This window comes from Phyllobates terribilis, unplaced genomic scaffold, assembly GCF_046119375.1.
Source record: "Phyllobates terribilis strain yellow unplaced genomic scaffold, ASM4611937v1 Scaffold_3__8_contigs__length_932513732, whole genome shotgun sequence".
Lineage (NCBI taxonomy): Eukaryota > Metazoa > Chordata > Amphibia > Anura > Dendrobatidae > Phyllobates > Phyllobates terribilis.
Window position 1 is genome coordinate 752,142,679 of NW_027362763.1, and position 27,313 is coordinate 752,169,991.

General features: G+C 44.2%; 1 protein-coding gene across 2 annotated transcripts in view; it reads right to left on the minus strand.

Annotated features, from left to right (window-relative positions):
• PPP3R1 (protein phosphatase 3 regulatory subunit B, alpha) overlaps positions 1-27,313 on the minus strand; it is an 84,506-nt gene that overhangs the window by 25,234 nt on the left and 31,959 nt on the right. Inside the window, exons 1-2 of one of the 2 annotated variants that reach the window (XM_073672184.1) lie at positions 26,393-26,659; positions 4,005-4,044 (exon numbers count right to left, since the gene is read on the minus strand). In XM_073672184.1, the coding sequence (XP_073528285.1) occupies positions 4,005-4,044; positions 26,393-26,395 (43 nt within the window). In that variant the 5' untranslated portion in view covers positions 26,396-26,659. Of the gene's footprint in view, positions 1-4,004; positions 4,045-26,392; positions 26,660-27,313 lie in introns of those variants that run through there. The other variant, XM_073672182.1, reaches the window with a different exon arrangement.

Here is a 27,313-nt window from a genome sequence, read left to right on the forward strand (position 1 = left end):
AAAACGAGCCGTCACATGACTGTCTGCCAAAATCTGGAAAAATTATAGCTCTCAAAATATGGCGATGCAAAAACTAGATTTTATAAAATATGCGTCTTTTAGTGTGTGACAGCTGTCAGTCATAAAAACCCCATATGATTCTGGTATTGCTGTAATCACACCGACCCGAAGAATAAAGTCGTCTAATCACTTATACCGCACAAGGAAGGGCTAGGGTTGTGCTAGGGCTAGGGTTGTGCTAGGGGTTGCGATGGGGTTGGGATTTTTTTTCAAAAGTAAAAAAAAAAGATGACGATATGGCGACTAGTGTTGAGAGCAAGTGCTCGCTACTTGAGTTTGCATCGGGTGCTCTGGTATGCATTGAGTATCGTGGGTATTTGAGTGACATGCTCGAGTCTCTGCCCCATATGCTTCGCGGCCAAAAAAACTTTACGGGGATTGCCTGCCATGCACGAGCGATCCCCGCATGTTTTTTTTCGGGCGTCTAATAACCGTGAAACATGCGGAGCAGGGACTCGAGCATGTCACTCGAGCACACGCTGTACATGGTGCATACCCGAGTACCCGATGCAAACTCAAGTAGTGAGCACTTGCGCTCAAGACTAATGACAACTTATTCAATATGATGACCTAATGTAAACAAATTCTGTGTCGTACCTCTGGGTTCAAAATGTTCACTATACGCCTTAATAAAATCCTTGAGGGGTATAGTTTCCAAAATGGGGTCACTTGTGGGAGAGCTCCAAAGTTTGGGCACACAGGGGCTCTCCAAACGCAACATGGTGTCCGCTAACAATTTGAGCCGATTTTCCATTCAATTTGTTAGCGGATACCATGTTGCATTTGGAGAGTCCCTGTGTGCCCAAACATTGGAGCTCCCCCACAAGTGACCCCATTTTGGAAACTAGACCCCCCCCCCAAGGCACCTATCTAGATGCATAGTGAGCACTTGGAACCCCTAGGTGCTTCACAAATTGATTCGTAAAAATGAAAAAGTGAAAAAAACAACTTTCATTATTACGAATCAATTTGTGAAGCACCTGGGGGTTCCAAGTGCTCACTATGCACCTAGATAGGTGCCTTGGGGGGTCTAGTTTCCAAAATGGGGTCACTTGTGGCGGAGCTCCAATGTTTGGGCACACAGGGGCTCTCCAAACACAACATGGCGTCCGCTAATTATTCAAACAAATTTTACAATCAAAAAGTCAAATGGCGCTCCTTCCCTTCCGAGCCCTGCCGCGCGCCCAAACAGTGTTTTTTCCCCAAATATTGGGTATCTGCACAACAAATTTTGGGGTTTATTTTTTCTTGTTACCCCTGTAAAAATAAAAAAAATTGGGTCTAAAGTAACATTTTTGTGAAAAAAGTTAAATGTTCATTTTTTTCTTCCACATTCAAAAAATTCCTGTGAAGCACCTGAAGGGTTAATAAAGTTCTTGAATGTGGTTTTGAGCACCTTGAGGGGTGCAGTTTTTAGAATGGTGTCACTTTTGGGTATTTTCTGTCATAAAGACCTCTCAAAGTGACTTCAAATGTGATGTGGTCCCTAAAAAAAATGGTTTTGTAAATTTTGTTGGAAAAATGAGAAATCGCTTGTCAACTTTTAACCCTTATAGCTCCCTAACAAAAAAAATGTTGGTTCCAAAATTGTGCGGATGTAAAGTAGACAAGTGGGAAATGTTATTTATTAACTCGTTTGTGTGACATATCTCTCTGATTTAAGGGCATAAAAATTCAAATTTTGAAAATTGCAAAATTTTCACCAAATTTCCGTTTTTTTCACAAATAAACGCAAGTGATATCGAAGAAATTTTACCACAATCATGAAGTGCAATATGTCACGAAAAAACAATCTCAGAATCAGGGGGATCTGTTGAAGCGCTCCAGAGTAATTACCTCAAAGTGACAGTGGTCAGAATTGTAAAAATTGGCCTGGTCATTAACATGCAAACCACCCTCGGGGCTTAAGGGGTTAATAGGTCTTAATTCTACACAATTTAAGACCTTGGTTTGTCAGCAAACAAGAACACTGTACATGCAGCAACAACAAACTTCGTACGGCTTTAGTCTGAGAAGTGGGTAGAACTGTATTGATAATACACAATGCACTGTGAGCTAAATATGTCAAGAGTAACTACCCAAATGACAATTCTCTCTGAACACTCAGCGTGTTAGGAGTCCAGCTTATATCCTGGCAGATTAAGAATCCAATAGCATTCAGACCACAAATACCACATCCACCCACCTTTTTTGAAAAGCTTTTCCACATCACGCCAGAGCCACAGCATGAAAGCGCCACAGCCTGAAAGCGCCACAGCCTGCCGCAGCAGTTTCAGTGTGTAAGTTTTTATCATTATCTGCTGCAAGAACCAAGTTCACTAAGGAGAAGTCTGCATACGTGTACATTATATCTATGGTAGATCTGCCTAGACTTCAGGAAGGTCGTCTGTCATTCAATGATCAGGGGAAGGAGAAATACAACCGAATTGATGAAGCAAGAACAAGCCTGCTGATCCACACCATTGAAAAAGGAGTTGACCGCCATCTTTGCAAATGTTTTTTTTTTTTTTTAACATGATTTTGCAGCACTTTCAAGTATTACAGTCCTCCATAGAGTGCTCAGCTCTCGTGCCCATAGAATGCCTTCTGGTGGAGGAGATTGTAACCAGACAGATCTGCAAGCCAATTTTGTTTTTGTTTTTTGTTTTGTTTTTAAAAAATAAAAAAAAATAAAAAAAAAATGTAAAGACAGAGGAGGTCTAGAGACATCACAATAAGGATCGGGGGGAGTATTAATGAACCCGACACTGGTGACATTAGGTAGGCATGGTTGTTTTTGTGACAAGTCTGCTTTAAAAAAAACTCAGTCTTCAGACCCAGTATACAATTTCTAATTCACTAAGTGCAAACATCTTAAGGCTGTGTGCCCACGGTGCGGTTTTAATGAGTTTTTGCAGCTGCGGAAATGCATTAAAAACGCATGGTAGAAGGTCTGCCATGTTCCCCAATGATAATCCGCATGTGCTGTGCACATGCTGAGGAAATTTCCGCTGCGGATTATCATTGCGGAAAAAAATGCAGCACTACCAATTTTGCGGAAGCGCTGCGTTTTCGCCGCCATTGACTTGCATTAGAACGCGCCAATTCCGCAAGACTGCATCTGTACTTGCGTAATTGGCGCATTCTAATGTGCGGATGGTACCCGGGTGTAGAGGAGAGGAGAGTCTCCTCCACACCCAGGTACCATAAAAAAAAAAAAAAGAATAAAATAAAAAATAAAGATTATATTCACCATCCGACAGCCCCCGGACTCCTTCTCTTCGCTTGCTGACAGATAGCTCAGGACTGAAGGACCTGCGCTGACGTCACAGTCATGTGACGGCAGGTCTTTTCAGTACCGCGATCTGACGGCAGCCAGCACAGGAGCACTGCAAGTCTCGGGGGCCATCGGAAGGTAAGTAACAGTTTATTTTTTTATTTTTAACCACTCTCTCAGGTCACACTATATAAATCCATGCTGTTTGCATGGATTTATATAGTGTGACCTAGTTGTCACAAGCACTTTCCAAGTGATGCTAAAGTCGCCTGGAAAGCGCTTGTCAACCCACATGCGGAAATGTCAGTGAATAACTCTTCACATCTGCATGTCCCTGGCAGGAAAACGCATGTACAATCCGCAAGCGTTTTTTTCTGCCAGGGAGATGCAGAAACGCTCAGGAAAAAATCCTGAGCATTTCTGCATCGTGGGCACATAGCCTAACAGTAGAAACCGTAAAAGTAGAAAAAAAAGCCCTTTAAAATTGGCTCCTAGTCTTGTATGCTCGGGACATTATCCGTTGTCAGTCATTTATATGACGTTTGCAGCAAGAACTGATTTCTGTAGCAAAAGTTAGACCTGCAGAGATCAGCTGATCGCAGACTTCGGTCCTACATTACTTATTCTAAAAATGATCACTAGGCTGAAACACCTGGAAAACAAAAACAAAAAAACACGTGTTACTTACAGTGTGAGCACATCTCCAACGGGTAGCTGGCTTCATTTCCCTGCAAAAAAAAGAAAAAAGAAGTTGTCAAGATAAAGGAGAAAAAAAAAAAAAAAGTCAAAAGCTCTACAATTGCTCCCTACTTTATAAAATGGCCAACACCACACTGGACATACCAGAATTGTCATACAAATAAAGATCCCACACTTGGGACCAGATCCTATGATTAGAAAGGGGTCCGTCCACCCACCTAGATGCACAGCTGTTTATAGTGGATGTAAATATACACTTTTTTTTTTTTTTTTTTTTTTTAATGGTGGACTTAATAAAAATCCTATTATGCATTTCCTTATTAAAATGGATTTTATCTGAAAGTCATAGCATTTTGCTGAAAAGTCTACATTATTTTTCTTGCTTCTGACCACCTTGTTGCATAATGAATTAAAGCTAGCCCCATTTATTGCAATGGTGCCATTACCTGCTGGGCAGCTAAAGGATAGCTGTTGGGAGATGGATGGAGGAGGGTGGGGGGGTAAGTCACCCATAAAAGGTCTGCTGTTGGGTGAATTAAAGAACTGGCATGGTAGATTTTAACATGCTCCATATCGTCAGCATCCCAAGGAGATCAGATCAGTACTACCTGCTTTCTGCCAGCTGCTTTGGAGGCACTGCATAATTAACGACATTCATGTGCATGTTTGTAGCCCATTAATAGACAGACAAAATACTATTCTTGCATTACCAAGCCCCATGGCTGCTCAGCTCTCCTGATGTATAAGTATAGGGCTCACATATGGGAACAGGGGTTGCAGTGTGTGCTTCAGCATGCAGGAGCCATACTACGCTATGCAACTTGGGTGTAAGTGACTTAACAGATGTCTGAGCAGACAGCCCCCCACCCCAGAGGCCGGAGCGTTCCTCTTATGTGAAAGGATTCCCCTCAGCATATCACTTTTCAAATCTGTGCAGAAAGGCCAAGCAATTGCACATACGCAGCAAGTTCTGGGGATTGACAACCCCACGCGCCTATATGGGACCGCTTCATAAACCCGGCGGCCGCAGACTGAGGAGTGAATCAATACTATTTACAGCGTCCGCTGACCAAATCGCATTTCACACAAAATATGGAAAGCACAGGAGACCCTACTCTAAACGTTCTGCTTAAAAACCTACAAGTGGCCACTTCTCTCGTCATTACACCATGTAATTGGCAGAATACGTGGTCTTCTCAAATCTGATCTTGGCAAATGCTCTACCCTCTGGCTACAGGATTAGGACCTTCCTCTCACAAGTATACATGTCCCAATAGGTAGTTGGGAAGGGGTTGAACTAATGATCGTTCCTAAAATGAACCCCAATTACATTTTGTAGGCTCATCAGGAAACACTTGTTTAAAGACCGAGGTCTATGTTGGTCTTACGTTTGTAGCATTTTACCCGTGCCTTTTTCATTATGGGGCACGCAACTTACAATATTGGTCACATCTTTGTTGTGGGCTGATGTAGATTTACACCATTGGAATAAATCATAGTACATCTGTCAGGTTGCAGAAGGCCTCCTGTTAAGACCTATCAGGAGGTGGCACAAAACAGTCATGACACAAGTCAAAGAATTAATGACCTTTATTAGCCTTCTCAACTTCATAGCGTATACCAGAGTTGATGAGGACAAAGTTTTCTCAATCATGTTAAAGGGCAACTGATCATCCAGGTAAAAAGCTAGGGTGAGCAACTGGTGGAAAGAAGCTTGATGCTATTGTCAAGCAGCACATCCACAAGACGGCCTGAGGAGGGCTGGACTGCTCCCAGAAGGTCTAGAGAGGTTTTGAGGATTGAGATGTGGCACTTTGACAGTAAATAGCTCAAAAACAACCCAAGGAATTAAATAGATTAAGAAGGAAATAATATTTTCAAGTAGCCCTTGAGAATTAGCTGTCCTGTGTGTACATGAGGAACAACCACATTTCAGGCCATTATATGACCTGTATCTTCCATGGTCACCAGATTTCCCCTCCGCAGGCTCTCCAAACTTGGAATTATGGGAGGGATTGTAGCAGTTAGTCTACTCCCACATGGTCAGTCACAACACAAATTGATTCCTGCTCTTCATTCCTTAGACTGCACACAGACCAAATGATTAACTGCATGGGGAAAAAAAAATACACAATAGTACTGAGCAGTGTATATGTGAATCCAGCCCTGGGTTGAAGTGTGTGTATCTATCTATCTGGATAAGTGATGAAAAAAATGGAAATATTTCTTTTAGCCATCTCAAATTTATTCAGTATAGTGTATGCGCACCAAGTGCAGAAGCCCCCACGCTACCACGCCTTAGCAGCCATCAAGGAGGTTATTAATGGTTGTCTGAAGAATGTTCTGCCGTGCTGAATGCACTTGGGAAATTCATCAAAATCCGCTGCTGGCAGCTTCCTGTGCAATTGCTGACCAATGGCATTCCAGATTTGGTTGAAAGGAGACAAGTCTACAGACTCTACAGGTCATGGTAGCACATAGCCTGCTCACAGGAGCACGCGCACTATGCAGCCTGGAGTGGTCATGTGGAAAAACTGCTGTTGCGACACTTTGGCAAAATGGCAGAATCCCTGAACCCACAATAGTTCTAATGCTGTACAGCAAGTTGAAATTAGAAACTATACGTGAAGCCTAAAAGATGTCAAAACAGTGTATATACAAACCATCAAAAAGAGTTTGCACAACATTGGGCTACAAGCCAAAGAACAAGCTACAAGGGGTCCATTGAGCTCTCAAAGGCTATAATGGTACAGAGCAAAACTGAAATGAAGTTCTATTCTCTTCAGCTATCATTGTGTCCAAGACAAAAGCAGGACTCATCACTGGAGACCACATGGGTAACTTCACCCTTGTGCTAATCCCAGTATTATGGTGTGGCATAGTGCACAATAGTCAGACCCCTCTATTCATTTAAATGTGCTATCCCGGCCTGCAGCGTCCCCGGACTTGTCTCCCATTCGGTAGGTCAATGATCGCTAACTGGAAAGGGAGCTGCCAGCAGGGGACCTTGATTTGCAAGTGCATGCAGGGCAGCAAATATTCCTCAGACAATAACCTCACTGATAGCAGCCAAGGTGTGCAAGTGCAGGGATTTCTGTGGGTGGCGCTCATACTCTACTGAATAAATTGATATGGTATGAATTTTTTTTTTCCACATTCTTTTATCGTTTGCATATCAGTGTGTCCATCAAGGATGTGATTTACATACAGTGCATTGTGAAAGTATTTAGCCCCCTTAAACTTTTCTACCTTTTGCCACATTTCTGGCTTCAAACAAAGATTAAAAATTCTAATTTTTTGGGGAAGAATCAACAACAAGTGGGACACAATCATGAAGTGGAACGAAATTTATTGGATATTTTAAACTTTTTTAAAAAATTAAAAACTGAAAAGTGGGGCGTGCAATATTTTTCAGCCCCTTTACTTTCAGTGCAGCAAATTCACTCCAGAAGTTCAGTGAGGATCTCTGAAGGATCCAATGTTGTCCTAAATGACTGGTAATGATAAATAGAATCCACCTGTGTGTAATCAAGTCTCCGTATAAATGCACCTGCTCTGTGATAGTCTCAGGGTTCTGTTTCAAGTGCAGAGAGCATCATGAAGACCAAGGAACCCACCAGGCAGGTCCGAAATACTGTTGTGGCGAAGTTTAAAGCCAGATTTGGATACAAAAAGATTTCCCAAGTTTTAAACATGTCAAGGAGCAGTGTGCAAGCGATCATATTGAAATGGAAGGGGTATCAGACCACTGCAAATCTACCAAGACCCAGCCGTCCCTCTAAACTTTCATTTCGAAAAAGAAGACTGATCAGAGATGGAGCCAAAAGGCCCATGATCACTCTGAACTGCAGAGATCTACAGCTGAGGTGGGAGAGTCTGTCCATAGGATAACAATCAGTCGTACACTGCACAAATCTGGCCTTTATGGACGAGTGGCAAGAAGAAAGCCATTTCTCAAAGATATCCATAAAAAGTCTCGTTTAAAGTTTGCCACAAGCCACTTGGGAGATACACCAAACATGTGGAATAAGGTGCTCTGGTCAGATGAAACCAAAATCAAACTTTTTGGCCACAATGCAAAACCATATGTTTGGCGTAAAAGCAACACAGCTCCTCACCCTCAAAACACCATCCCCACTGTCAAACATGGAGGTGGCAGCATCATGGTTTGGGCCTGCTTTTCTTCAGCAGGGACAGGGAAGATTGTTAATATAGATAGGAAGATGGATGGAGCCAAATACAGGACCATTCTGGAAGAAAACCTGTTGGGGTCTGCAAAAGACCCGAGACTGGGACGGAGATTTATCTTCCAACAAGACAATGATCCCAAACAAAGCAAAATCTACAATGGAATGGTTCAACAATAAACGTATCTAGGTCTTAGAATGGCCAAGTCAAAGTCCAGACCTGAAGCCAATCGAGAATCTGTGGAAAGAGCTGAAAACTGCTGTTCACAAAAGCTCTCCATCCAACCTCAATGAGCTCGAGCTGTTCTGCAAGGAGGAATGGGCAAGAATTTCAGCCTCTCGGTGTGCAAAACTGATAGAGACATACCCCAAGAGACTTGCAGCTGTAATCGCCGCAAAAGGTGGAGCTACAAAGTATTAACTCAAGGGGGCCGAATAATATTGCACGCCCCACTTCAGTTTTAAATTTGTTAAAGTTTAAAAAATATCCAATAAAATTCATTCCATTTCACGATTGTGTCCCACTTGTTGTTGATTCTTCCCAAAAAAATTTGAATTTTATATCTTTATGTTTGAAGCCAGAAAAGTTCAAGGGGGCCAAATACTTTCACAAGGCACTGTAATGCCACAACTTTTCTTTCTTGATGTAGCTACTGCAATTTTTTTTTGTAAATTTAAAATAGAACTATATTATGTAAAGACTAAATCAGAGCGTGCAAAACTAGACTTACAAGAAACATTCCCTGTACAGAAGTACATTTTCTAATAATCTCCGGAAAGCCCTTGGGTCACTCAGATGACAAACTTTAGGATGAGGAAATAAAGATCTATATACAGTTAGAGGGGTTATCTGGACAAAATTAAGAAGTTCACCAGCATGACACAGAACCCGCGCAGAGTGATCCATGATGGGCACCGACACAAGAGGATACTTGGCAGCTCCACCAGCATCAGGAGCGCTGTGGCCAGTGATTGCTTGTTTTTCTGATGTTAGATTACTGAAGTCACCTAAAAAATGGAGAGCTGCTTCAGTCACTTGACCGCTGCATCCTATCACAGGCCGCAGTGGTCCTGATGCTAGTGGAATGATGACAGCTTTTTACGCAATAGCAGACCACAGAATGGCCTGTAGAGGATTATCATGTATGTATTTTTTCTAACAGCAAGCCAGCAGTGAACTTTTCATTTGGCATAGATGTCCCCTTTAAGACTACAGGTTCTTTTGAAATGAGTAAAACTGCTCATTAGAAAAATTACTTGCTCACATTATGTAACCAGTCTCAAGCATTTATAACCCATCCACGGATGTATGATCACTGTCAGACCCCTGGCACGCACTGATCCCAAAATTCCCTGAGTGACGAGCAATAGCAGACATGTGTAACCACTTACTCAATTTACATATATATTTGTATGGGAGCTGCAGTGTGCATGTGCGACCACCACTGCCATAAACCATGACTAGAGCAGTGGTCCGGGATGGACTACCACTTTATGAAAACAAGGGACTCCAAGTCCTTAGTATGAACAGTGGGGAGTATCAGCGATCATATTCAGTAACCCACGGATAGACTTTTCTGGCCAAAAAAAAAAAAAAAAAAAAGCAAAGCAAAAATGAACCTGGAAGCGATTGATGTTGTACAAACTTTCAGAATCGAATAAGGAACATTAATCTACTATTTCTAATACCTGGGGTGCAGTGGGTGGCTGGGGTAGAGGGCCATACTTTTATCTTCTCAGATGTAATAATCCTGTAATGTAACCTAGCTGTAACTAATCTGTATACAGCACATCCTCCTTACATGATACTACAATTGCTTAGATCTACAAATGCTGAAAAATCCAGGGGAAAAAAAAAAGCTGCGGCCTGAAAAAGACAACACTTGGCACTTTCTAGCTGCGCAGGAACCCCTTATATAAGCCAAGACGTACAGGTTAATGTGACGGGTTGAAGAAAAAAAAAAAAATTGATAAAAATGTCACTAAATCTAGGCTTTAATTCCGCTAAATCAAGGTGTGACCTTTACCACTGAATGGGTGTAAATGTGGAATACAGGGATCCTGCCTCACACAAGTGCTGCGAGTAGTAAAGCGGTGGCGTGTGAAGCGCTCAGGGTTCCCCGTGCAATCCTCACGTATCCCTTTCATGGCGGCGGCTCAGTAACGTGTTATGCAGTCAGGGGAGATTCTCGGGCTATGCTGTAATGTCTTCATGTTACATAAGGTACAGAATCAAATCAGTAATTAGTGTGGCCACTCTTGCACCTAAAATTGATGCTGTTTTGCAGGTAAAGTGTACAAAATGAATTTAGGTTTCTGACTGAGTAACTTTTCAGAATTTAAAGTATTCTTATTTTTCAAGAGTTTTAGGCAAGCGTGGGGAGGAGACGGACGGACTGTCCTACATACACACGCGCCTCTTGGCCCCGATTGGGTGATTATGTGTTTTCTTAGAGCCATGTTTACAAGCTAAATTGGACTGAGCCTGTCCGTTTATAGTGTTCTTGTGAATGGGGGGGGGCTTCTGACAAACTGTAAGGAGATTGTCATTTCAATTCAGAATGCTCCTTGTCTTTATCCCCTTTTTTCAATCCCGGGAGATAAGTTTCTGACAAATGAGTCCAGTGACGGCTTCTTCTGCTCTCTTTATTGAATTCATAGATGCTCAGCCAGTCTAAGAATCAGGTGTATGAAGGAATCGGGAGACAGTACAGGCACTTTCTATCTAAAAACCTCACATGGGCTACTGTTTGGACTGCAACAGACATTAAGTGGTTAAAAAAAAAAAAATCAGATAAACTGTGGAGTAGTTGAATGCAGTGAAGAGCACTACAAAAAGTGTAAATGTAGCTGCAGCCTTCAAGAGTGTCAGAAACTTTGACCCTGCAGAACTGCTGACTGCGCTAGATCACAGTATTAATAGGAAAATTACATTGGATTCTGCATCGTGTTGATCTAGAAAGAGCTCCAAAAGGGGGGGTTAAGACTTATAGATAATCTGTCTGCAGGACATCACTCCCAAAATTATATGCACATGTAGCTCTTTTAAAGACAAGTCCAGCAATACCTTTACATGGCCAGTCCGTTCCTCCATTATAGAGAAATCGCCATTTGAAATCGATATGCAAATAACAGTGTAGCTCTGAAGCCTCTGTCACTCCAGCTCTATTACCCGCCCAATGCCGCCTCCTCCTGCTTTACTGACAGCCTCTATACTGTGTGACTTCAAGCAAAGAAGCAAGTCAGTCATGCTAGAGACAACAGCACTGGGTGGGGAATAGAGCCGGAGTGACCAAGGCTTCAGATCTACAGCCTCATTTGTATAATAATTTAAACACCAATTTCTTAGTAACAGGAAACGAGACTGGACATGTAAAGGACTTGTTTGAAAAAAAAGTTACATACACAAATAGTTTGGAATATAAAATCTAGCTGACAGCATAGACTTTTTGCAGAAAGCACTTAAAAGGAATCTATCACCTCTGTTCTTGAGAGACAGCTCACAGTTAAACTCTGTACAGCTGTCCCTCAAGAGCAGAAGTGAGGTATTGTGAGGCCTTTAATAAGGAACTCACCAGATTAATACTACTAAGAATAGTCTCGGCTGACTGATCCAAGACCAGTTTCTCCCTGTCCTGCCCCAGTTGACCAACAGGCCTTTAAGTGTGTTCTTAGGGAGAGACCCACCAGGGATCGAGGCAGGGAGAAGCCCCCTAAGGACCTGCCTTTGCCCAATCAGCCAAGAGAGTTTCCACTTTTCAAAGTAGGTTTACTCTTAAATGCAGCATCGTTTTATGGTAAAACACTGGGCTGCAATCAGAAGACAGTGTGATTCATGCTGCCTATGGTTCAGACCACATACATCTGTAACATAACCCCAATACTGAAACTTGAATGGCCGTGTAATCTGTAATTAGTTGGGGGACAACACAAATAAATATTGCCACCCAAGGCCATTTTAAAACTTAGAGGATGCGTGTTCTCAGGGTCGTAAATATTGTGACTTTCCTATTAAGAATAATTAAGAATCATATTGCAATTTAAATTCCAACTAATTTAGTTTTGTCTAGCTCGACCATCTTAAGAGTGTCCTCCACCTTGATTTTTGGCTCCTACTTGACTTTGTATATAGATTCACTGTGAGGACTCAATTTTATAGGTCATCTATATAGAAAATAAATCTGAGTTAACCAAACCATTATATTACGTAAAAATTCTAAATCCAGAAAATTTACAGTCCCGAGTCTAAAGCATCTTCTGGATGCCAGTCAGCGTCTCGGCACAGCGCTGTGTGCTCTCTGAGGCGGCAGCATCATCGGGCATTCGCTGAACACAGGTTATTGTTAATGTCCTGAAGGTGGGTGCATAGAATAAACCTGAGCGTGCACGGCAAGGAATCGCTCCACCAACACACATGGCTGACGTAACAGCACTCCTCGCTAGTCACCCAAGACTGGAGAAACACACAGCCAGATACGGAGGCAAGAGAAACATAAGAGGGGGGAGGGAGCGTCTGTGGTAAGTATATATACACTGCTCAACAAAAACATTTAAGGGAACACAAGTACTTAAAACTTCAAGGATCTCAAGGTGACCAGTTACGAACCATACGAGATTGGTGCAAATTAAAGTGACCTTTACTCACAGAAGCTGGTGACAGGTTCCCTGGAGAGGTAACAGCAAGACAACCTCCAAAAGGGAATGGTGGCTGTAGACAAGACAATTACTCTGCTTATCCTTCTGTAGTTCTGCTTGTGTCCTAATCACTAGTAGCATGAGGCGCACAGGTGGCATAGATAGTTCAGCTCCTCCAGGATGGCACATCCATAGTGCTGTTGCAGAAAGGTTTGCCATGTCTCCAAGCACTGGTCAGCTAGACAGGCACTCGCCAGAGGACAGCAGAATTTGCAGATCTGAGAGCAGGTTCATACTGAGGACATGACAAGATGCCAGAGTGAACATCAACCAGCATGAGCTGTTTGGCGATGGTCAGTGATTGTCTGGCTATCCTCGCACCAACCTTTAACAGTACTGACTGCAGTTTAGGTCCAGAGATGAAATCCTCAGAGCAAAACATCAGATATAACAGGCGCAGTGGGCTCTGGGATCCTCCTGGTGCAAGACATTGCTTGGCCTCACGTGGCCAGAGTTGGCAGGCAGTTCCTAATTTCTGAATGCAGTGATTTATTCATATCTGGTGAACGTGAGGACCAATCAATTACAACGGAGAACCTCTGGGAAATTATCAGTGCGTCAGACGCCAAGTAGTGTCATAGACTGTTCAGGGGCTCAATAACGCTTATTTCCAGGTCAGAGGAGATCCCCCAGGACCATCATCCAATGTCTCATCTGGAACATGCCCAGACAGACCATCAGGAAAGCATGCAGACGTGGGGGCATACACCGTACAGTCACATAATGAGCTGCCGTAATAACGTTCATGCAAATGCAATTTGCCAGTGGTTTTATTTAATTTTTATAGTTTTTTTTTTTGTTTTTGTTTGTTTTTTTTAAGTCCAGCTCTGAGCTGGTTCGTGATTTTGGTTTCCACTGCCCATTGATTCATAATTTTGTTCCCAAATGACAATGTTATTAGCATTTCAGCTTGAATCACCCATTCATAGAAATCAGATGTGTGATTTCAGCATTCCCTTAATTTTTTTTGTAAGCAGTATATATTAAATCAATAGGAAAGTCTCCACTAAGCAAGATAACATAATATAGCTTTATACACACTTCATTTATTATATAAGGTAAGGATGCAAAAGAACTCCACGAGTGCGGGACAGTTTAGAGGGGTGAAAACCTGATGTGCATGGCTTATAAACCAGGATCAGACTCCAGCAGCAGATATCACTGGACCGAGCACTGTAATATCACTGTCCTGTGCAATAAACCACCTATTCCTCATCTGAATTGTCATGTGGGGTATACATCCAAACACCTCAAATATGTACATTACAATCAATGGTTAACTGCATACAACAGTAAGGAAGTGTAGTAAGGATACTTTGTAAAGAGTAATCTGTCATCCATTCCTGCGAATCAGAGCCTGGTTGCCCAATGTCAGACAGGTGCGTTATACTCTGAAACGCTGCGGAATCTCAAAGTAAACAGTTTGAAAAGCTGCGGGGATCTATATGGAGAGCCAAGGTCAGCAGAGCACATCTGATTCTTCATTTTAGGTTGCTTAATCTACAGATTATAAACAAATGGTCCCATATCTGACAGAACTGCTGCAGATTTTTTCTGCTTCTCCCTGGCAGGAAGAACGCATGCGGATTTTACATGCGTTTTTTCCCACCAGGTAGAAGCGTTTGTCAAGCGTTTTTGCATGCGGGTTATCAAGCGATTTTAGCATCACTTGGAAAAGCGCTTGACAACTTGGTCACACTAGGCTGTGTGCCCACGATGCATTTTTTAAGCGTTTCCGCAGCGGCAAAAACGCTGCAGAAATGCATGGTATAAGGCCTGCCATGGTCCCCAATGATAATCCGCATGTGCTCTGCACATGCTGCGGAATTTTCCGCTGCAAATTATCATTGCGGAAAAAAAACACAGCACTACTATTTTGCGGAAGCTCTGCGTTTTCGCCACCATTGACTTGCATTAGAACGCATGCATTCCGCTTCACTAGATAAGGACATGCAGAATACACGCGTTCAATGTGCGGATGGTCCTCCGGACCCGGGTACCTTTGAAACTGTGAATAAAATAAAAAATAAAGATTATATTTACCTTCTGGCGGCCCCCGCTGCACTTGTCCTTTCATGTCGGCAGCTAGCGATGGACTGAAGGACCTGCGCTGACGTCATAGTCATGTGACGGGTCACGCGACGCTGACATCGGCAGATCCTTCAGTGTACAGCTGCCGGCAAGGGAGAACGGAGGGCATCAAGACACCGGGGGCCATCAGAGGGTAAGTATATATTTATTTTTTACCATTCTTTGGGGTCACACTATATAAATCTAAGCCGTTTGCATGGATTTATATAGTGTGACCAAGTTGTCAAGCACTTTCCAAGTGATGATAAAAATCGCTTGGAAAGCGCTTGTCAACCGGCATGCGGAAATGCATGTGAAGAACGCTTCACATCCGCTTGTCCCTGGCAGGAAAAGCATGCACAATCCGCATGCGTTTTTTTCTGCCAGGGGAGATGCAGAAACGCTCAGGAAAAGTCCGGACCATTTCTGCATCGTGGGCACACTTTTTTTTTTAACTATTAGGCTAAGAATGGTACAAAATAAAAAAATTATACTTACCTTCCGATGGCCCCCCGTGTTTTGTCCGCTACGTCGGGTCTGTTGTATGGGTTGCGGTGGTGTGAAAGGACCTGCCATGACGTCAGTCATGTGACAGGTCACGCAACCGCTGACGTCAGTGGTCACATGACTAAATGACGTCATGGCAGGTCCATTCACACCACCGCGACCCATACAACAGACCGGACGTAGCGGAGAAAACACCGGGGGCCTTAGGAAGGCAAGTATAATATTTTTTATTTTAAATTCTTTTTTTTAACAGGTTCTATGGTACCCAAGTCTGGATGAGAGTCTCCTCTTCTCCAGACCTGGGTACCATCCACACATTAAATCGCATAATATCTGCTTGTGCACATGTGCTCATACGGATATTATGCGATTCAATGCAAGTCAATGGCGGCAATTACGCTGCGTGTCCGCAAAATTAATGGACATGCTGCGTATTTTTCCACAATGATAATCCGCAGCATGTGCACAGCACATGCGGATTATCATTGGGGACCATGGGGCACGTATTACCAAGCGTTTTCCCTGCGGAAATTCTGCAGCAAAAAAGCTTGAAAAACGCATAGTGGGCACGCAGCCAAAGCCTGACAGTTGCCCATCCCAACCCACACGCGGTTAAGCATTCATGCATTTTTCAATGGGGAGAGATGAAACCTCTGGCAGCGGCTTAACTCTCCTAAAGACATTGAGATTCCAACTGCCCCGTCCTTCCCCCGGATCATCCATGATGGTAGGGTTGGGAGGCCCATCTCTGAGAAACAACTGCTACTGCCATATTTCATCTGTGTCTAGGGGACCTGAAGACTGTCAGATTTTACAATACAAGAGGGCAATAGAAAGGGACAAATCTGGTCCTATATTGAGATCCTGTCTTGTCCATCTGCTGCTCACAGTCTTGTTTGTGTAGGGAAATGTGAGCTGGCTGACCTTGGTATTAGACTGGCAGCGTAAACACTGGAGGAAGCGGCAGAGCCCGGCCTTGGGATGTTTACCGTCTTCCATTCATACACAGAGGTGTGCAAGATAACAATCGCCACCGCTAATTATTTCCTGGCACCATGCCATGGAGACAAATATGGCCTATTCAACAGGCCTTTTTCCATTCTGTTTCTAGACATTCTAGTGCTAATCTGAGTAATGTGGGAAACCCATCACACCCGAGCGTCGGGAATAACTAACCAGGAAGAGTGGGTGTGAGCTCTATGCCGGTGTTCCCCAGCTGATAGCAGCTCCAAGTACAATCATCCTCTCCTCGCACCAGGGACGTCAAGTTACTGAAACGAAGGCTTCATAAAACAAATCAATTAGTGCTCACTGCTTTAAGCCATCTTCCCGCCATGCATCCGTTCTCCATAGTAAGCCACAACCACTTCCCTAAATTGGCAATGTATTGCTTCAAGAACAAAAAGGACTCAGTTTATATCTAATGTACCAATCCTTTCCTCCAAAAACTGCCATTAGGGGACAAATCGGCTGGTCCCGGCAAATCAGATTTGTCTGCCATATACATTTACTGTAGTGCCAGTTTTAGTGTGAAAATCCTAAAGATGATGTGTCACCCTATTTTGCTTAGCACCTGGGTTTTTTTTTCTGCACAGTGCATGTATTGAAATACTTAACTGCTGCCACTAACAATGTGACCGCAGATCTGACTAGTCGGCTCCAATCTTGTGTGGACTGAGTCACTTCTCGATGCAAGCCTCTTGTGTGGAGGGTGACTTTCAGTCTGAAAGGTGGAAGCGATATGTAGATATTGTAATACATGCACTGTGTGCACAAAAGTATGGCTGAGCAGGGGTAGACTAAATATATAAAAGCCGCAGTGCCACTTTAAAAGCCAGATGGACCCATCCCATTTAAAAGTGGCTCATGAGAGAACAGGTAGGGGGACACCGCTTTTTGTCCATAGTCATACCAGTATAAGTAATGCAATGGGGGAGATTTATCAGCAGTGGGGCAAAGTAGGCACTTTTAATAACTAAATAGAACTTAATTATAGGTAAATGCTTCACTTTACTAAATCTCCACCCATGTGCTATGGCCAGGTAATAAACATCAAAATCAGTGGGGGTCCGACACTCACTGAATTGGTGCGAGCCGTTCTATAGTTTCCATCTACACTGAATGAAGTTGCCATGCTGGGCTTCATTTAATGTGTTAAGCTAATGGTCTGTTGCAGTGTCCAGTAGTTATCAGTGGGGATGACTGGATCCCCCCATAGTAACAACCCATCCAGAGGAGAGGTGATCAATATCTTGGGACTTGACAACCCCTTGAAGGCAAGTGGATGCAGAGCTCATTCCAATCTCATTTTAGACAAAAGGTGGTAACCATGTGATGGGTCTTACCAAGGTGTAGGAGAAATTTACAGTAGTAGGTTTATAGAATGTGTCAATTTCAAGACTTAACATTTTAAAACTGCTGAGACTACCTGGCATCCTAATTTATACTGTGCATCCTCAGGACAGAGGATCAATATTAAATTATCACGGGTGCCAAGAGTCTGACCCCCACCAACCAGCTGTTTCATAGGGAGAGTGCCACATCCGCTCCATGGTTTTCCAGACTGTTCGGCATTCTTAGTTGTGGCCAGGATTGGTACCGTTGTTCAGGTCCATTGAATGGCGTGTAGTGGTAGTGAACAGTAGTACCAGTCATGAGTACCACCAAAATATGGATCAGGACTCAATTCTGGGACCACCAATGATTCATATTCATGGCCTATTTTAGAGTATGTTAGATAACTGGATAAGCCCTTTAAATTATGCATCCATAAAGGGTTTCATTAAAGGGGTTGTCTGCTACTTGACAGCCCCTTATTGATGGGCCCAAGGAGTGGCAATTTTATTTTTTTATACTCCGTTGCCAGACCAGCTTCGCTTTTGTGTCCTCTGATCCCAGTAGACTGGAGAAGGAAGCACAAAGTCCAGCAAGGGCATCACGTAAGCGCTGCAGCCAATCATTTGCTTTTTCTCCAACACTTACAGGGTTTCTTCTCTTCTGACAAAATGAATGCTGCAGTGCTAACATGTTACCCCCAAAGGAGGAGAGGGGACCCCCAACAGAGCAGAGAATCAGTGCCCATCAAAGTATCGGAGTATCAATTTCTCACCTCTCTAGACCAATTAATAAAGGGGTTGTTAAGTGTGGCACAATGCCTTTAATGAGCACATTCAATTTATTTTTTTTAACACACACACACATATATATATATATATATATATATATATACACATATACATATACATATATATATATATATATATATATACACATATATACACATATATACACACATACAGAGTACAGACCAAAAGTTTGGACACACCTTCTCATTTAAAGAAATTTCTGTATTTTCATGACTATGACAATTGTACATTCACACTGAAGGCATCAAAACTATGAATTAACACATGTGGAATTATATACTTAACAAAAAAGTGTGAAACAACTGAAAATATGTCTTATATTCTAGGTTCTTCAAAGTAGCCACCTTTTGCTTTGATGACTGCTTTGCACACTCTTGGCATTCTCTTGATGAGCTTCAAGAGGTAGTCACCGGAAATGGTTTTCACTTCACAGGTGTGCCCTGTCAGGTTTAATAATTGGGATTTCTTGCCTTATAAATGGGGTTGGGACCATCAGTTGTGTTGTGCAGAAGTCTGGTGGATACACAGCTGATAGTCCTACTGAATAGACTGTTAGAATTTGTATTATGGCAAGAAAAAAGCAGCTAAGTAAAGAAAAACGAGTGGCCATCATTACTTTAAGAAATTAAAGGTCAATCAGTCCGAAAAATTGGGCAAACTTTGAATGTGTCCCCAAGTGCAGTTGCTAAAACCATCAAGCGCTACAAAGAAACTTGCTCACATGAGGACCGCCCCAGGAAAGGAAGACCAAGAGTCACCTCTGCTTCTGAGGATAAGTTTATCTGAGTCATCAGCCTCAGAAATCGCAGGTTAACAGCAACTCAGATTAGAGACCAGGTCAATGCCACACAGAGTCCTAGCAGCAGACACATCTCTACAACAACTGTTAAGAGGAGACTTTGTGCAGCAGGCCTTCATGGTAAAATAGCTGCTAGGAAGCCACTGCTAAGGACAGGCAACAAGCAGAAGAGACTTGTTTGGGCTAAAGAACACAAGGAATGGACATTAGACCAGTGAAAATCTGTGCTTTGGTCTGATGAGTCCAAATTTGAGATCTTTTGTTCAAACCACTGTGTCTTTGTGCGACGCAGAAAAGGTGAACGGATGGACTCTACATGCCTGGTTCCCACCGTGAAGCATGGAGGAGGAGGTGTGATGGTGTGGGGGTGCTTTGCTGGTGACACTGTTGGGGATTTATTCAAAATTGAAGGCATACTGAACCAGCATGGCTACCACAGCATCTTGCAGCGGCATGCTATTCCATCCGGTTTGCGTTTAGTTGGACCATCATTTATTTTTCAACAGGACAATGACCCCAAACACACCTCCAGACTGTGTAAGGGCTATTTGACCAAGAAGGAGAGTGATGGGGTGCTATGCCATATGACCTGGCCTCCACAGTCACCAGACCTGAACCCAATCGAGATGGTTTGGGGTGAGCTGGACCGCAGAGTGAAGGTAAAAGGGCCAACAAGTGCTAAGCATCTCTGGGAACGCCTTCAAGATTGTTGGAAGACCATTTCCGGTGACTACCTCTTGAAGCTCATCAAGAGAATGCCAAGAGTGTGCAAAGCAGTCATCAAAGCAAAAGGTGGCTACTTTGAAGAAACTAGAATATAAGACATTTTCAGTTGTTTCACACTTTTTTGTTAAGTAGATAATTCCACATGTGTTAATTCATAGTTTTGATGCCTTCAGTGTGAATATACAATTTTCAAAGTCATGAAAATACAGAAAAATCTTTAAATGTGAAGGTGTGTCCAAACTTTTGGTCTGTACTGTATATATAAATTTTTATGGCCTTAAATACTGTACATCAGGAAAACGCAGCCAGCTATAGCAGAGGCTACATAATGAGGTGCAGGTCTGCGGGTTACTGCAGGGCACAAACATGTTTATCTGCAAGTTTACACAAGGCAGCAAAATGTCCAATTATACTGCAAAGTGGTGAACCGCCTATTATGGTAAGAGGTGATATGCCCTGGAGGCCGGCGCACAACCTTCCCAATAACAGAACACAGCAATATTACACTTATTCAAGGGGCTTGGGATGTAGGAAACACCAGGGTTATTAAAAAGCGAAGGCATGGCAATAGAAAACACTTAAAAAAGGACAAGTATTAACAGCCCATAGGTAATACAAGTCCTGTTAGAAATACAAAAAGATAGCAAAAAATCTGGTGACAGATTCCCTTTATGTAACTGGAGCACCGTGACATAGTGGAAGATAGCCTGATTCTATTGAAACCGCAAAACACAGCCTGGTAAGTGACATCAATGCAATCAGTGTTTTATCAACAGAAGATCACCTCTACAGGACAAGAGGCCTCATGCCTCCTAGTCCAACCACTCCACCAGCACAGATTAGCAGCTTTGTCACTATACGATGTTTAACCGATCTGCAGCAGAGAAAATTGTTATTTTATCATAACTGCGGCACCAAGTAAACCTTGACAGAGCTAAAATCAGGGTCTCTCTAAATTATGATTAAATATCAAAAACCTGAAGAAAGATTCCATTTAAAATCACTGAACTCCTGTCCCCATGTCAACACTAAGCTGCCTGTATACAACAGGAGGAGCATTGGGCCTTCAAGCAGGTAAAAGCTTTTGTGATCTCATTAATGAAGCTGCTTTCTAATGGGTGGACATAAGCTAAATAGCCACCAGGCAAAGACAGAAGGAGCCATCATGTATTACCACGGTGGCTGGTCATTTTTATTTCTAGAGCACCAACATATTCCGCAGCACTTAACATTTCAGAGGGGACTTGTACAGACAAGAATAAATGCATAATTCAACAGATACCAAGAGGGGTGAAGAACCTGCTCTTACAATCCAGAGACTGCTGCCAATTAGGAACAGGAGGGTTGTCCTCTACTTTAGAAAACTATCCCTGGGGTACTGGCTTACTAAAAAAAAGAAAATTCTTAACACTAGAAAACCCCACTGCTCCAAAAGTCTCTGGTCAGGAAGTCACCTCCTCCGATCCCAGTAGTCATCTGACCACTGAGGCCACAGAATCAAGGGTCTGGTGGTAGCAAAGGTGATCACATCCTCCTGACCAATGGAGTAGTGAGGCTTTCTAGTAATAAGTGCTAGCTTGTGGACAACCCCTTTAAATAGCTAAAGGCATTCCTTTAAGGCTATGTGCCCACGATGCAGAAATGCTAAGGATTTTTTCCTGGACGTTTCTGCATCTCACTGGCAGAAAAAAATGCATGCGGATTGTACATGCGTTTTTCCTGCCAGGGACATGCGGATGTGAAGCGTTCTTCACTTGCATTTCTGCATGCGGGTTGTCAAGCGCTTTCCAAGCGATTAGCATCACTTGGAAAGTGCTTGACAACTTGGTCACACTATATAAATCCATGCAAACGGCATGGATTTATGTGTGACCGAGAGAATGTCAAAAATTAAAAAAATATATATACTTACCCTCCGGTGGCCTGCGCTGTCTTGCTTCACCGTCCCAGCTGCTGGCAGCGGTGGATTGAAGGACCTGCCGACGTCAGCGTCGCGTGACCCGTCACATGACTGACGTCAGAGCAGGTCCTTCATTCCATCGCGAAGTGCCGGGAAGCAAGGAGGAGCGCACCGCCAGAAGGTAAGTATACATTTTTTATTTTATTCTTTTTTTACAGCTTTTTTTTTTTTTAATGGTACCTGGGTGTAGAGGAGACTCTCCTCTCCTCCACACCCAGGTACCATCCGCACATTAGAACGCGCCAATTACGCAAGTACAGATGCAGTCTTGCGGAATTGGCGCGTTCTAATGCAAGTCAATGGCGGCAAAAACGCAGCGCTTCCACAAAATAATTGGTAGTGCTGCGTTTTTTTCCGCAATGATAATCCGCAGTGGAAATTTCCGCAGCATGTGCACAGCACATGCGGATTATCATTGGGGAACATGGCAGACCTTCTACCATGTGTTTCTGCAGCGTGTTTGCCACTGCGGAAACGCTTAAAAAAACGCATCGTGGGCACACAGCCTTAGGGTTTCATTGACCCTTTTGCAGTAGACCTCTTTAAATCGCAAGATTTTCTGCTAACAGGTCAATGAAGCAAGACAGTCTCTGGCATGCCTGTGTGTACAAACTCAGGACCAAAACAACAACAAAAAAAAAAACAACTGATAAAGGTGTTCCAATTTATACAATGGTTTAAGTGTTGACAATGTTTTATTCAGTCTGAGCATTTTGTATGTTTTTTTTTGTTTGTTTTGGTTTTTTTTAAGCAAAAAAAAAAAATAAAAAATTAGGATAAATTCCCATAGTGTCCTCACTTAATGTTTGAGATGAGCAGGTCAGTGGTAACCGACGGACAGACAGGAGACCCGCGAATCTCTGCATCAAGTTTCGGTTAGAAGCAACTACAATTTGATCCCAAGTCAAGAGTGGATCCAGCAAGAATGAGAAGTAGATTCCCCCCCCCCCCTACATTTTTTGTGCACGCCTCTCACTAGTGTTACAAGGCATGAAAAAAAAAAAGATTCAGGCTTTTTGGACAGAAACCTAATCACTTTTAAAACACTTAAATAGGAACATGTCGGCAGAAAAAAAAAAACACAGGTAACCTGCAGATATGGCGTTAATCTGCAGGTTAATAGCTTTACTAACCTGCCCGGCGCCCACACCTAGCCTGAACTTTATCCCCACCCCCCGTAGCACTCTGGTTTCAGTCACGAGGGCGGCGCTGTTCAATGGCATCCGTAGCTGCGCCCCCGGCCCTGACTGACACTCGCTCTGCACTGGGGCCGGCTGTCCGTCAGGGACCGCGTTCCGCTAAGTGAAAGCACCAGGCAGGTTAATACCACAATTAACCACATATGTGCAAGTTAATAGCGTGTTTTTTTTCTGGTGACAGGTTCCCTTTAAACTTAGGAGTCCGGTGGGTGGTCCTAATCAGTGATTGATCACCTTCTCCATACGCACAGCCAGGCAGAAAAGGATAACGTAACCGGCTCCATATTATACGCCCACTCCTCATCTCCAGGAAAACTGTCTTCTGCAAGTCTGCGTTTGCCTGACCAACGCTATTACATACTTCACATAGGCTCCTTTCTACAAAGTCCAGCTATACTCAGTCACTAGTGCTGATCATGGGTACTACAAATCTCAGCATTTATCTTCCTTCCCAGCTGTGATATAACGTCCTATAGAGGTAAACATACACAACATGAATGGTGCCCGGCAATCACTCTCCCCCAGCTGAACCTTTCTCGGCTTTACAATCACATTTCTATTCCAGTGTGCAGTGAATATTACAATGCACAATGAGGAACTTTAGCTTTATATTTCCATAAAATGTCACAGGCTATGAATCTCCTGAGCAATGAGATTATTAATGTAACCTTCCTCACTGCAGTCTGTGCGCGGTGACCAGGCACCGAAAGCTTCATTATTAATGATCAGTGGGTGATCTGAGCAGTGATCAGATGTTTATCACCTATTCTGTGGACTGATTGTGGGAAAACCATCTAAGAGGCTCAAACAAGTAGGATAACTGTTGGCAGATAGCCAGCCCAACCCCCCCCCCCCTCCTTACTCCCCCATACACAAGAAAGCTTGTTCCTTATGGGGAGAGCGGAGTAAGCTGCAGCCAACCCCCTCTACCTGGATTACAGAAGGATGGGACACGAGTTTGTACAGCTCAATCCCCTCACATTCAATGATTGGTGGGTTCAGACTAAGTTATATGGGGATGTTAAAAGTCTGATCAAGCAAAGCTCCAGTGTTACAGAACTGCAGTAACATGGAGAACAAATCCCATCCACAAGCTGCAGGAAGATATCTGGGCTCAGATCTTCACAAGCCTGCAGTATAGAGGGGATCCCTGCCCCAGCCCCCTCAGTAGCCACTGACAGGAGGCTGCATATATATATATATATATATATATATATATATATATATATATATATATATATATATATATATATATATATATATATATATATATATATATATATATATATATATATACACATACATATATATACATATATACATATACACACACACACACACATCAGCAAGATCATGCTCTACCAGTCAAGGCCAGACAGGGGGAGAAGAGTCCACTAGGAACTGCTCCATTACCAGCAAAGCATGATTGACGGGACCGGCTTAAAAGCATGAACAGGAATGAATGGAAAAAATAAATATATATATTTTAATAAGATAGGTTGTGGAGAGTGATTTGTATTTTGAAGCAGGGCAGCATTAAAAAACCTTCAGTGTGAACATCCCCTTACAATGCTGCAGCTCTCCCACTTTTAGATGGATAGGGTTCCTTGCCAACACTGCAGGGTTGCAAAACAACTTCCCCCAAAAAGGTCAGTGAAAGCTTTGTACAGAGGACACACCATGAGGTGGGGTGACACCACCCACAGACACCTTTCTGAGCGCGTGGGGTCTCGGTTGTGGCAGACTCTGTTCAGGAAGCTGAGGGGAAATTTAGGATGGAGGGGGGCTACACGCCTGTGGCAGCCATACTGTTATGAAGTGTGGTTTAGGGTACAGGGAGGAGTAACTGGATCAGACACTTGTTTCTGGGGGGTGACAGTCATCTTTGGGCTGCTTTGTATTCATGGTTACAGATAGTGAGCAGTAATCATCTTGGTACAATGGCTCCTTGGCTTAGAGCAGTAATGAGAGTGGACGTGCTCTGATTTCCTGACAGCAGCCGTCACCTTTAATCCTATTATCCATCGTGTTGCATCTCTGCCGCCCGCACTCCCTTGGCTTCCATGCACAGTTGGGCACAGGCAGCATGTCGAGACAGCGCTGGGGAAAGCCGTGCCCAGACACATGGAGCCGCTCACCCTCCCCACCCAGACCCCAACAAACCCAGAGAAAACTGCTGTAGTGGGCGAGCGAGAAATCCCTGCCACAGATACCGTGCACAGGATCCCTGCAGAGGCGGGGGACACACTGCTGGCAATCCATAATCAAGAGCCCCAGGTTAATAAGGAATGGGGGGGTAGTGGTACTAATCAGCAAATAAGCCTCATTACAGCTTCCTCCTCTGCACAAATCCTGCACATTTTAACCCTTTCCTTCTCAGTATATTGATTTCCTGGGGGGGGGAAAAAAAAAAATTCTTTTATAGAAATTCCCATCGATAAGCCCAACGCTGCGCAGTATTCACCGCAATTATCACAGCCACTATGGGGAGGATGGAGGGAATGTTTCATGATGGCCATTGGATCTGACAGGAAAGATGCCCACCCATCCTCCGCCCCCACCCTGTGTCAGGAGAGAGGGTGCAACCGGGGTCCACGTCAATCAAGGGCTGAGGGGATTGTATGGAACAGAAAATTCAAATACTAAGAGGGTGTAGATTACTGAAAAGCATCATCCACGCGAGCCAGAGACCCCCGCCTGCAAGTGGGAGACGGGGGCGAGCTGTGCACCCCCGGGTCTGTATGTGTCGTGTATAGACGGCAGGGCATAGGCTGCAAATACCGTCTGTATACAACTGAGATATATATACACACACACACACACACACATTTGCAGCAGGATCAGTGAATATATATTACACATACACAGTGATCAGCAGATCCGTTGTGCCCAGCCTCCTCTATACACACACACACACAATGTATATATCCATACATATACACACAGTGATTAGCAGAGCCGCAGTGATGGCGGTGTCCGCAGCAGGCGCTTCCGCGGTTTGCCTGGGGCCCAGCAGCGCACACAGCCCCAGCTCCCTCCTCTCCGCATTGCGGCCCTCCTCCCCTCCCTCACGGCGGCGGCTTCTTACCATGCTGTCCGCTCGGTCCTGCCCTGGCCGCTCTGTGGGTGACGGGGGGTGAAGCCGCGCTGCTGTCCGCTGTGAGGCCCCGCTCGGATAACGAGGACGCCGCTTCTTCACTGAGCCGCAGCCTCTTACCAGGGGGAGAGCGGGCAGCGCTGTCTGGAAGGGAGCAGGAGGGGTGTCCTTTACGTCACGAAGAAGCTGGGCGGAGCTTCGTGCCGTTACGTCCGGGTACTTTTTGGTAGAAACGTCGCCTCTCCCGCAGTGAACGTCATGACGTCACCACGTCAGTCGTGATCAAGGGAGTGGGAAGCTCAGTCTGCGGCCATGTTGGATTTGGGCATAAATGGGAAAATAGGGGCCAGATTATACTTGGGGCTGAAATTACACGGTTTTCCACTTTTAGAAAAGGTGTCTCCAAACGGAGAGAGGGAGCCGACCCAGAGACCCCAGGGAAGAGGGAGGGAGCAGGGCACTGGACCCCATGGAGGGGGCCGGACCACAGACCTCAGGGAGGAAGGACGGAGCAGAGCACTGGACCCCAGGGAGGGGGCAGGGCACTGGACCCCAGGGAGGAGGAAGGAGGGAGCAGGGCACTGGACCCCAGGGAGGAGGAAGGAGGGAGCAGGGCACTGGACCCCAGGAAGGAGGAAGGAGGGGGAAGGGCACTGGACCCCAGGGAGGAGGAAGGAGGGGGCAGGGCACTGGACCCCAGGGAGGAGGAAGGAGGGAGCAGGGCACTGGACCCCAGGAAGGAGGGAGCAGGGCACTGGACCCCAGGGAGGAGGAAGGAGGGGGCAGGGCACTGGACCCCAGGGAGGAGGAAGGAGGGGGCAGGGCACTGGACCCCAGGGAGGAGGAAGGAGGGGGCAGGGCACTGGACCCCAGGGAGGAGGGAGCAGGGCACTGGACCCCAGGGAGGAGGAA